Consider the following 12,120-nt stretch of genomic DNA (forward strand, 5'->3'; position numbering starts at 1 on the left):
CGGGCTTGACTGTGCGCATGAGCCAGCTGGTCGCGTGCTGACTATATCCCGGGCGCCCCATTCGTTCCTGGGGTGCCACTGGGGCCCGGGGCCAGCTGGAGTCCTCGTGTCCGCAGCCTCGGGGCCGGCGACGGCTGCTCTTTTCGTTCGTTCGCTGGCCCGATGGAAGAGCCTCCCGGGAAGCCCCTCAGCTTTGAGGAGAAGGAAAAGGTGCCGGGGGTGCGGGAGGGGCTGACTTCGAACTTCGACCCCTTCTCCAGGATTGTAGGCCGGTCTCTGTGTCCCCCGCCGACTCGGAGCGCACTGACCTTTAACCTCTGCTCTTTGGACTCGGGGGCGCCCAGAGAGTGACAGTGGAAAAGCGCTGTACTCGCCTGGTGGCACTTAAAGAACACTCTTCTTTTTTTTACAGCACTAATACATAAATACAAAATGCAAAACTATAGATAAAGCTGAAGTCCCCGTTGACACACTCTGTGCCTCAACGTAGTCGGTCTTGGCTTCTCCCACCCCACTCCTTCAGTTTGTTAGCAGTGGGGGGGGGTGGGGGCGGCTGGGTTGTATTCTCTAACCCCAAAAAGTGATGTGCATTTTTTGGAAAGGAGAATGTTCGTACATGGTACAATCCGAATGGTTCTGCAACTTCCGTTTTCCTTCTCTGTGTTTGACGTCCATGGTAGTGTGTGTTTATCAACCCATTTTTTTTTTTTTTTTACATTCTGTATAGTATTTTGTAGTATGAAAGTGCCATCATTTCTTTAGATATTACTCTGCTGAGTGACTTAGGTGGTTTTTCAGGTTTTGCTTCTACAACAGTAACAGTGTTGCTCTAGCCATTTGTATATATGCCAACTTGTGCTTATGCTGATACTAGCTAGAATGTATCCTGTGCTGGCTGTTGGTGCTACATTCTTCATTCCCATTAACTCAGCAGTCCTCTTATCCCAGCCCGCTTTCTTTATCTCTCTCTCTCTCTTTTTTTTTTTTATCCTCACCCGAGGACATTTTTCCATTTAGAGTGGGAGGGAGAGAGAGGAAGGGAGAGAGAGAGAGAGAAACATCGACGTGAAGGGACACATCGAGTGGCTGCCACCCGCACGACCAACCAGGGCCGGGGACAAACTGCAACTGTCTCTCTCTCTTTTTAAATTGATTTCAGAGAGAGGAAGTGAGAGAGAGAGAGAGCGAGAAACTTCAGTTTGTTGCCTCCCCCATGCACCCCGACCAGGGATCGAACCTGCAACCTGGGTATGTGCCCTGACAGGGAATCGAACCCGTGATGCTCCAACCAACGGAGCCACTGGCCAGGGCCCAGTCCACTTTCTAGTGGGGGCAAGAAGGACATTTACCAGTCAAGATTATTCCCAGATTATTGATAAGCCTAGTGATTAATAGGATGCTGTAAGAAGCAGTCTAGTGTCGATTTAAGAGCTCAGACTCTAGAGCTGGACTGCATGGGATTGAATTACATACCATTTATAAACTGTGTGATCCTGGACAAACTGCTTTCCCTCTGATCTTTCCTAGCCAGCTCCTTCCTCCTCCAGGTCTAAGTTCAAATGGTAGTCCTTAGAAATGACCCTGGCCACCCAACCTAAAGTAGTTCATTCCTGTAACTCAGACTCTCGGTTTATCTATGTATTGATTACCATGTGTACTCATCTGTTTATTTGTTTTCTTGTTTATTATCTGCATCATTCACTATATGTAAGCTTGACCACACTATATATCTAGCACCTCAATCAATAGCTGATACCCTTATTAACGGATACAGCTATTGTTCCCAGGTGGTAGAGATACCTGGACAAATATCTGACAAATAAGAGATTCATTTTCCAAGTGAATGTCTAAGAGTGACAGCTCCTGCTACTTCAGAGGATCTCGCAGCGAGATAGGGGGATGGGGAAACAGAGAAGTAAACAGATGACAGATAATAAGTACCATGATAAAAGCACAGAGAAGTGGAGTATCTAACCTGGATTGAAGAAGAACCTAGATGTCTGTTCCAGGGAAATAAAAATCTAAGCTGAGGCTTGCAGAATCAGTAGGAATTAGCGAAGTGAGTTGGGGAGGAAATGCTGTAGGTGATGAGAACAGTCTGTGTGAAGGTTTTGAGACAGTAGAGGGCTTGGTGCTTTGTGAGAAGTGGGAGTAATGTAGTCTATCAAGGGCCACGCCCTCCACTGCCTCTCACTGAGGGACCAGCTGAACACCACACTCTCATGTCTGGTAGGCACTGTACCCCTTCTCTTTGCTCACTGTACTTCCCACTGCTCGGTGTTGTCTGATGTTTTTCTTCTTGCAGTTGAAGGAAAAATTAGCATTCTTGAAAAGGGAATACAGCAAGACTCTGGCCCGCCTTCAGGTAAGTGAATCTTATTCTCTCAAATTGAGGTATTATAATACAGACTATAAAAACAATTTTTTATAATATGAAGCTTTTTTTTAAATTTCTTTTTCCCTTAAATTTGTTCCTTGAGCTGCTTTTGCTTTCTCTAGCGGGCCCAAAGAGCTGAGAAGGTTAAGAATTGTATTAAGAAAATAGTGAAAGAACAAGAGTGTTTGCTCCAGCCACAAGTTTCACCACAGCTAAACCACTCAGGTAAAGCTAGCTCATTCACTTCTGCTTCTTCATTATTCATTTTCCAGGTGTGTTTGGCTGTGGTTCTTTTTCTCGCAGTCAGAAGATAAAGATGCAATAGACTCTTTAAAGGGTACAATTGGATGGTTCTTTATATATTCACAAGAGAGTGCAACCATCATCACTATTTCTAGAACATTTTCACCACTCCCAAAAAGGAAATTCTGTATCCATCCCACCCATATCCCCTGGCCACCACTAATCTACTTTCTGTTTCTGTGGATTAGTCTGTTCTGGACAATTCATATTAATGGAATCATATAATATGTGGCCTTTTGTGACTGGCTTCTTTTCCTTGACATAATGTTTTCAGTGGTCATCTACCTGAACATACACACATCCAGGCATGCATCATTACCCATTCCCTTTTGCAGCTGAATAATATTCCATTGTACCACCATTTGTGTGTCCATTCATCTGTTGATGGACATTTGGATTGTTTCTACTTTTTGGCTATTGTTAATTTGGGCTACTAAGCTGCCATGAACATTCATGTGTAAATGTTTGTGTAGACATATGTTTCCAATTATTTTGGGCATATACCTAGGCTTGGAATTGCTCAATCACTTGGTAAGTCTGTGTTTAATTTTTTTTTTTTTTGAGAGAGAGAGATCGATCAATTTGTTGTTACACTTATTTACGCATTCATTGGTTGATTCTTGGATGTGCCCTGACTGGGGATCAAACCTGCAACCTTGATGTTTCAGGACAACCCTCTAATCAACTGAGCTAATCAGCCAAGGCTATGTTTAACTTTGAGGAATTACCAAACTTTCCTACAGCAGCTGTACCATTTTGCATTTCCACCATGATGCGTAAGGGTTCCAATTTTTCCACATCCTCCCTAGTACTTATAATTTGCCATTTTAAAAACTATAACTGTCCTGGTGGATGTGAAGTGGTATCTAATTGTGGTTTTAATCTGCATTTCTAGTGACTAATGATGAACATCTTTTCATGTGCTTAGAGGTCATTTGTATATTTTCTTTAGAGAAATGTCTATTCAAATGCTTTGCCAATATTTTGATTAGGTTATTTTTTTTTTATTTATTTGTTTACTTTTTAACATTTTATTTTTATTGATTTTTAAAATTTTTTTAGGGAGAGAGAGAAACATTGATTGGCTGCCTCCTGCACGCCCCCCAGTGGGGAGTGAGCCCGCAACCCAGACATGTGCCTTGACTGGGAATCAAACCGGCACCTCTCAGTCCATGGGACGGGAGGACACTCAATCCACTGAGCCACACAGGCTGGGCAAGTTATTTGTTTTTTGTTTGTTTGTTGAGCCACACAGGCTGGGCAAGTTATTTGTTTTTTGTTTGTTTGTTTTTTTAATTTTTTTTTTATCCTGACCCGAGGACATTTTTCCATATTTTGTACAGATAGAGTGGGAGGGAGAGAGAGGGAAACATTGATGTGAAAGGGACACATCGAGTGGCTGCCACCCACATGACCAACCAGGGCCGGGGACAAACTGCAACCGAGGTACATGCCCTTAGCGGGAACCAAACCCGGGTCTCTCCAGACCGCAGGTGGACGCTCCAACCGCTGAGCCAAACCGGCCAGGGCAAGTTATTTGTTTTTTAGTTCTGAAGTTGTAAGTTCCTAATATTGTGGCTCTTAGACCCTTATTTGATGCATGATTTTTAAATATTTTCTCCCATTCTATGAGCAATAAACTATGCTTTCAGTTGGATTGTTCATTTAGTGCTCTTTTTTCCTCTCAACTTTTAATAATTATACTTATTGTTTATTTTAAAATTAAATTTCTACATATGCACTGTGAAAAATGTCTAGCTGGAAATACTCTAAAAAAACAATGATCGCCCTGGCCGGTTTGGCTCAGCGGTTAGAGCGTCGGCCTGCGGTCCTGAGAGACCCGGGTTCGGTTCCCGCTAAGGGCGCGTACCTCGGTTGCAGTTTGTCCCCGGCCCCTGGTCGGTTGTGCAGGTAGCAGCCACTCGATGTGTTCCTTTCACATCGATGTTTCTCTCTCTCTCTCTCTGTTCCTCTCTCTCCCTCCCACTCTACCTGAACAAAAAATGGAAAAATGTCCTCTGGTGAGGATAAAAAAAATAAAAATATAAACTACTAAAAAACAATGATCATTTCTCATGTTAATACTTAGATTACTTATAACCATAAAATTGGAGGCTGTTGAAATAGGAAAGAGGGCCCAGCCAGTGTGGCTCAGTGGATTGAGTGTCCTCTCGTCCCATGGACTGAGAGGTCCTGGTTTGATTCCCGGTCAAGGCACATACCGGGTTGCACACTTGATCCCCAAAAGGGGGCATGCAGGAGGCAGCTGATCAATGTTTCTCTCTCACATTAATGTTTCCATCTCTCTCTCCCTTCCTGTCTCTGTAAAAAACAAATAAAAACATTTTTTTAAAAGAAGAATTAGTAAAGAGGTATTAAAATTACTTGAGCCCTGGCCATGTGGCTCAGTTGATTGAAGCATCATCTCATGCGCCAAAAGGTTGCTGATTCAATTCCCTGTCGGCACATACCCAGGTTGCAGGTTCAATCCCTGGTCAGGGCATATGAGTGGCAGTGGATCAATGTTTCCCTCTTGCATCTGTGTTTCTCTCCCTCCTTCTCCCTTTCTCTCAAATCAGTAAAACTATATTTTTTAAAAAATTATTTGAGCCACCAAAAAGACATGAAATAAAAATTTAGGTGAGATGAGGAGATGTTGGTCACAGAGTACAGAGTTTCAGTTACACAGAATGAATAAGTTCTAGCGATCTAACATACAGCATGGTGATAATAGTTAATACTGCATCTATATTGTATACTTGAAATTTGCTAAGAGAACTGATCTTAAGTGTTCTCAATATAAACAAAAAAAACCATGTGAAGTGATGTATAAATTAGCTTGATTATGGTAACACTTTATAATGTGTACATATATCAAAACATCACATTGTACACCTTGCATTTATATAATTTTTGTCAGCTCTATGTCAATAAAGCTGTGAAAAAACTAAGAAAAAAGATGATTTCAGTAAAGAATAGATAATCTTTTAGTTTAAAAATTATTTTGCCCTGGCCTGTGTTCTCAGTGGTTAGAGTGTCAGCCTACACAGTCATACACACTCACACATTTTCATACACTCACACACTATCATACTACACACACTCATACACACTTTCATACACTCACACACTTTTATACACACACACTTTTATACACTCATTCACACCATTTATGCACACACATTTTCATACACTCACACACTTTCATACACACTTTCATACACACATATTTTCATACAGTCACACTTTCATACTCATACACACACCCACACACACACTTCCATACACTCACACTTACCCACTTTTATACACTCACACTCATAAACTCTTTCCTACACTCACACCCACACACACTCGCACACACTTTCATGCACTGACACTCATACGCACTTACACTCACATACTTTCATACACTCATACACTTTCATACACATACTGACACACTTTCATACACATATTTTCATCCATTCACACTTTCATACACACACACACACACACACTTTCATACACTCCCACTTCCACACTTTTTTACACTCACACTCGAATCATGGGTTCGATTTCTGGTTAAGGGCAGGTACCTGGGTTGCACATTCAGTCCCCAGCCCTGACCAGGGCACCTGTGGAAGGTAGTCTGTCACTGTGTTTCTCACATCAATGTTTCTCTTTCTTCCCTTCTATCTCTCTAAAAATCAATGGAAAAAATATCCTCAGGTGAGAATTAACAACAAAACAAAATCAATTTTTCAAGCACAATTCTATTTGTTCACATTTACTTAAAATTATTATGGTTTATTAGATTATGCAAAACTTTAACTTTGATCTGCCTGAATGAAATACATTGACTCTTTTTTAAGTAAATATTTATACATAACGTTTTAAAATAAATACGGAATTATTTTGCTTTACTTTATATATTTATTTATTTATTTATTCCTTACCCAAGAACATTTTTTCATTTTTTGTTCAGATAGAGCAGGAGAGAGAGAGAGAGAGAGAAACATTGACGTGAAACGGACACATTGAGTGGCTGCCACCTGCCCGACCCAACCAGGGACGGGGACAAACTGTAGCCAAGATACGTGCCCTTAGCGGGAACTGAACCCAGGTCTCTCTGGACTGCAGGCCGACACTCCAACCACTGAGCCAAACCGACCAGGGCTATTTTGCTTTACTTTAAAAGGAAAATATTAATTATATAATTTTTCCTCCTTAGAACCTAAAACTGAAGTATCTTCTTGTGATGCATTACAAATCAACACCCATCTCAGTGAAGAAGCTGGAGACACTGAGTCTGAGTCCTTTAACCCTGGACGTGGCCCAGTGGAAGGATCACACAAGTGGACAACAGATTATACACAGGAACATTTTGCCTGCAGGGTCAGTGACCCTGAAGGTGAGAAAAGGCAGAGTAAGCTGCCAGGGAGGAGAAAGAATCAGCAGAAGAGAACATTTATTTCACAAGAGAGGGAATCTTTCTTAGACACTGATTCACTTATCTTATCTGGAAAAAGACTAAAGGAACAAGAAGAACTCAATAGAGAAAATCCTGGGACACCTATACTTAAAAGAACTGACTTTTCAAGTCCTCAGTCTGACATTCCAGGTTCTCAAGCACCAGTTACAGAAACTAATGATGGGAATGTGTTAATTCCACCAAATGCCAAACCACAAAGCAGTGTGAATGCTCTCTTAGGAGGAAATCATTTCCCCAGGATGCCCCAACCTCCTCTGCGTACTCAGTCAGATAGCAGTAGTGGTCAGCACCTTCAACATAAGCCTCCTACAAAGAACTGTGAACTTACTGCTCACGGTTTAAAAAATACTAGCTCTACCTCACCTGTAAACTTTGAGGCACGCGACAAAGTGACTGTCTATACAGATAACCCAGAGGCAAATAAAGCTATAAGTGCAGGTGGCCAGCTGCCTAGAAGTCCTGACTTAGAGGCAGACAATGCATATTCTGTGAATGAACTCACTCACAACTTACCAGCAAATGAAAACCAAAACTTAGAAGAACAAAATCACACCGAGGAGTCTTTAGAATCTCCCGGTAATGCCCCTGACAATAGAAATGAATGTTTTCAGGAAAATGAGGTTCTGAGTTCATCTAAGAGTCTTGGCCTAGAAGTAATCTCTCCTGTTTCTGCAGAAAATGAAACACCTTCTTGCACCATGCTCGAAGGCCTTCTTTTTCCTGCAGAATATTATGTTAGAACAACACGACATATGTCAAATTTCCAGAGGAAAGTAGCCCTGGAGGCTGTAATTCAAAGTCACTTGGGTATCAAGAAAAAAGGGATTAAAAATAAAAAGGAAACTACCAAAATTTTAAAGCTTTCCAATGAAGAAACTAACCAAAATGAATATAGGGTGATTGACAAGTGCACAGGACAAGCAAGTTCAAAAAGTCCTTTTCAGAGACTTCTTTCGTTAACTGAAATCATTTCTCCTGCTGGGCCCACTAAGGATGACTTTTCTAGAACAGCGGTTACCCAGCCATCTGGTAGAAGACACAGAGGAAAAAGAAAGACAATCCAAACTCCTACATTACATCATCATGAACGGCTTTTGCCTACTTATGGCCCATCAGGCATTACTAGGTCCGAGGAAGAAGTCACTTTGCACAGTGATCAGAATGAAAAGGCAGTTATTCATGGCAAGAGGGAAGTTCAAGGTAAATCAAGGTGTGGTTGAGGATGGTGACAGCGATGTCCTCTGATACTATGTGCCTGGCACTTGCTAAATGTACAGATACTAATTCATGGAATCATCACAGCAACCCTACATGAGGTAGAATCTGTTTTTATCCTCCCCTTACAGATGAGGAAACTAAGGCTCAAGGAGAGTAAAGTGTTTTAATTAAAGTGACAGAACAGGGGTTCAGCCTGGTTGTGTGATGCCAGAGTTCACTAATGTAGTTGACAAAGTCGACACTGAGAAGGAAAATATATTGGACCCTTACCTAAAATCAGTATTCAGGTACAACACAGTCTTGACCTATGGGTAGAAGTATAACTAATATAGGAAGTGTATTTGAAGTAAAATGAAATGTGTATCAGAGTAAGAGGTCGCTGACTGACTCTCTTAGGAATGATTGTGTAATAAAATGCAATGGATTAAGCAACATTTTTGAATAAAATATCCCATATATTCTCTGAGATGATTTTGGAAGTTAGCAAGTGACATAATTTAAACTTTTTTATTCATTTACTCGGGAGCTGTATCTGATAAACTGAGCGTAAAAACTAGATAATTCACTCTGGTTCTACATTAGGGATCAACAAATTTTCCATAAAAGGCCATGTAGAAAATTGTGCTCTGTCAGAGCTACTCAAGTGTAGTGCAAAAGTTGCCACAGACAACATGTAAATGTGACAGTGTTCCAGTAAAACTTTATTTACAAAAAGAGGAAGCCTGCTTGCTCTGTACCCTTGGACTCAGGCTCTGGTCTGTGAGTTATAATTAATTAAAAATAAGAGTCATTATGCTTTACCATCTTTTAGGTCAACCAGAATACAAAGGAATCATAAAGTAGGGCAATATAGTAAACCAGAAACATTCTTGTGTATATGTTGACATAATCTGCTATTTTAGTAATCTGCAGCTACATTAAATTTCTTTTTCTTGAGGTGACCTTCACATAACAAAATTAACGAGTTTAAATTAGGTGAACAATTCAGTGCCATTTAGTACATTCACAGTGTGCATCCATGATCCCTGCCTAGTTCCAAAACATTTCCATCACCATGCATGGAGATTCTATACCCACTAAGCATTTGATTTCTTTTCCTCTCCCCCAGCCCCTGGCGACCACCAATCTATTTTATAATCTCCATGAATTTACTTATTTCAGGTCAATGCAGTTATACAACGTGTGGCCTTTTCTGTCTGGCTTTCACCTTGTTTTCAAGATGCATACATGTTCTAGCATGTATCCGTACTTTATTCTTTTTTATGGCTAAATGATATTCTATTGTATATATGTACCAGTGTTTGTTTACTTATTTATTGGGTGATGATGCAGCTGCATTTTGAATGGTATATAAGAATTCCAGTCACTAAGAATAGTAAACACCTCTTTGCTTAAAAAGGGGACTAAGTTTTCTTCGGTGAGGAGAGCCAGCATTTTGTAGACTGTATTCTGGTAGCTTGTGGAATCATAGTTTCAGAGTAGAAAGGACTTTAGAGATTCTTAGTCCAGTTCCCTTATGAGGGACCAGGGAAAATGAAGTGAATTGACTTGCCCAAAGCAGCACAGCAAGTCAGTGGCCAAGCTGGGACTAGACCCCCGTCTTCCTTTCCCCAGCTAATGCTGTTAGCACCATACTGTTGGGCAACTGCAGCGGGAGAGCTGCTCGTTAACCACTAAACTGTGGCTGGTGTTTGCACTGTTCACTGAGGTTTTAGTCATGGACAGAAAAGTGATGAACCTTCTTTGTTCGGGGTTAATGTCTCTTGTTAGGTGTTTGTTATTGTTGGTCCTTTCTATTTTAGGGAAGGATGGTCACTGCCAAAAAGAGGACTTCTTTTCTTCCAGTAATAATTCTTGCTTAGCTTTGGACGATGGTGCTTCCTCCAGTGCTTCATCTCATAAGAAAGAAATGCTGAGTTTAAAGCAACTGTCATCTTTTCTCAAAATCACAGACTTTCAGTTACCTGATGAAAACTTTGGACCTCTTAAGGTTGAAAAACTGAAGACTGGCTCAGAAAACCTGATTGAGCCTTTTGGATCAAAATTGTATGGAGAGAGTCATCTTAAAGAGGGAAATTATATTGTTTTGGAGGAACTGACTCCTAAACAAATCAACTTAGAAATGGAGGATTTGGGAGAGGAACTGATTGTTCCACCAGGAAATGCACATCCTCAGATACCAAAGCTAAGAAGCCAGCCTCAGCAGAAGGGCCTTTCCTCATGCACATTACTCTTCACTCCTTTAAATACTTTTGCACCTGATGGCGATGACAGAACGACAGGTGTGTGCTCACCTGCTTTCCCTGTCTTAGGCACCACCCCAGCTCTTGGCTCCCAAGCACACTGCGACCCAGTACCTGCAGAGGTGGTTGGACCAACTTGCTCTTCACCCCGACTCTCTCATGGGAAAGCCAGTGGGAGTAAACAATGCGACAGTTGTACCATCCATCCTGAGTTAGATGGCAGCCTGCACGTGTCAGGAAAGAATGGACTGCCCTACTGTGACTGTGGTTCTGGTCCCCAAGCAACACCTCCACTCAGTAAATCATCCCCTTTGAAAGAAAATCAGCTCTGTGGAAATACATGCCTAGATTCATGGAAAGATTCTCTCAAACAGGTACAGTCTACTTCCTTTATGACATTTTCTCTGAAGGAACAAAATACCTTAATGACTGGACAGCAAGACTCCCTTACACATTTGCTCCGCAGTGTTTAAGGATGTTTTAATGTTGGTATGATATCACTGTAAACTGGAAGTTCATTCTGGGGAAATTAAAGTTAATTTCAAAATATCAGTTGCCCTGGCCGGATTTGCTCAGTGGTTAGAGCATTGGCTTGCAGACCGAAGTGTCCCAGGTTCAATTCAGGTACCTTGGTTGTGGTTCAGTCCCCAGCCCTGGTCAGGTTGTGTGAGAGGCAACTAGTAGATGTGTCTCTCTCACATCAATGTTTCTCTCTTTCTCTCTCCCTCCCTCCCACTCTGTCTAAAGATAAATGGAAAAAAATATCCTCGGGTTAGGATTAAATAAGTAAATTTTTTTGTTTTTCCATTTTTCCATTTTTTGTTCAAATAGAATGGGAGGGAGAGAGAGAAACATCGACTTGAAAGGAACACATTGAGTAGCTGCCACCTGCACAACCAACCAGGGCCGGGGACAAACTGCAACCGAGGTAGGTGCCCTTAGTGGGAACCGAACCTGGGTCTCTCTGGACCACAGGCCGACGCTCTAACCGCTGCGCCAAACTGGCCAGGGCTAAATAAATAAATTTTTAAAAATGTCACCAGTTGCCTCGCCAGTGTGGCTCAGTGGTTGAGTGTTGACCCATGCACCAAGAGGTCGCTGGTTCAATTCCCAGTCAGGACACATGCCCAGGTTGTGGCCCAAATCCCTAGTGGGGGGCATGCAGGAGGTGGCTAGTCAATGTACTCTCTCATCGATGTTTCTATCTCTCTCTCCCTCTCCCTTCCCCTCTCTAAAACACAATAAAGGGAGAAACATTTTTTTAAAATAAAAATAAAAACCGCCAGTGAAGCAGTTTGCCATATGCAGTAGACATTTTGATGAGTGAATGATGCAGGCAGAGGTCATACAGAGAGTGTAGATTAATGGTGTGACTTTTGTTTCTACAGACTGAAAGAGCAGATGTTCCTGCTGGTGACAACCTAAACCCAGGCAACCTACAACTGGTTTCAAAGTTAAAGGTCAGGAGACTCTTACCTTGTCATGTGTCTCACATGTAAAATTCT

The 12,120-nt window shown here is 41.7% G+C and overlaps 1 protein-coding gene across 2 annotated transcripts in view; it reads left to right on the forward strand.

Moving 5' to 3' along the window:
- Positions 1 to 71: 71 nt before the first annotated feature.
- The window catches only part of PALB2 (partner and localizer of BRCA2), a 31,419-nt gene continuing 19,370 nt past the window's right edge, over positions 72 to 12,120 (forward strand). The window contains exons 1-6 of one of the 2 annotated variants that reach the window (XM_036279224.1): positions 81 to 210; positions 2,306 to 2,365; positions 2,500 to 2,602; positions 6,894 to 8,354; positions 10,175 to 10,989; positions 12,004 to 12,075. In XM_036279224.1, coding sequence (XP_036135117.1) covers positions 163 to 210; positions 2,306 to 2,365; positions 2,500 to 2,602; positions 6,894 to 8,354; positions 10,175 to 10,989; positions 12,004 to 12,075 — 2,559 coding nt within the window. In that variant the 5' untranslated portion in view covers positions 81 to 162. Of the gene's footprint in view, positions 211 to 2,305; positions 2,366 to 2,499; positions 2,603 to 6,893; positions 8,355 to 10,174; positions 10,990 to 12,003; positions 12,076 to 12,120 lie in introns of both variants that reach the window. The other variant, XM_036279225.1, reaches the window with a different exon arrangement.

This window comes from Molossus molossus, unplaced genomic scaffold, assembly GCF_014108415.1.
Source record: "Molossus molossus isolate mMolMol1 unplaced genomic scaffold, mMolMol1.p scaffold_m16_p_3, whole genome shotgun sequence".
NCBI classification, from domain to species: Eukaryota; Metazoa; Chordata; class Mammalia; order Chiroptera; family Molossidae; genus Molossus; species Molossus molossus.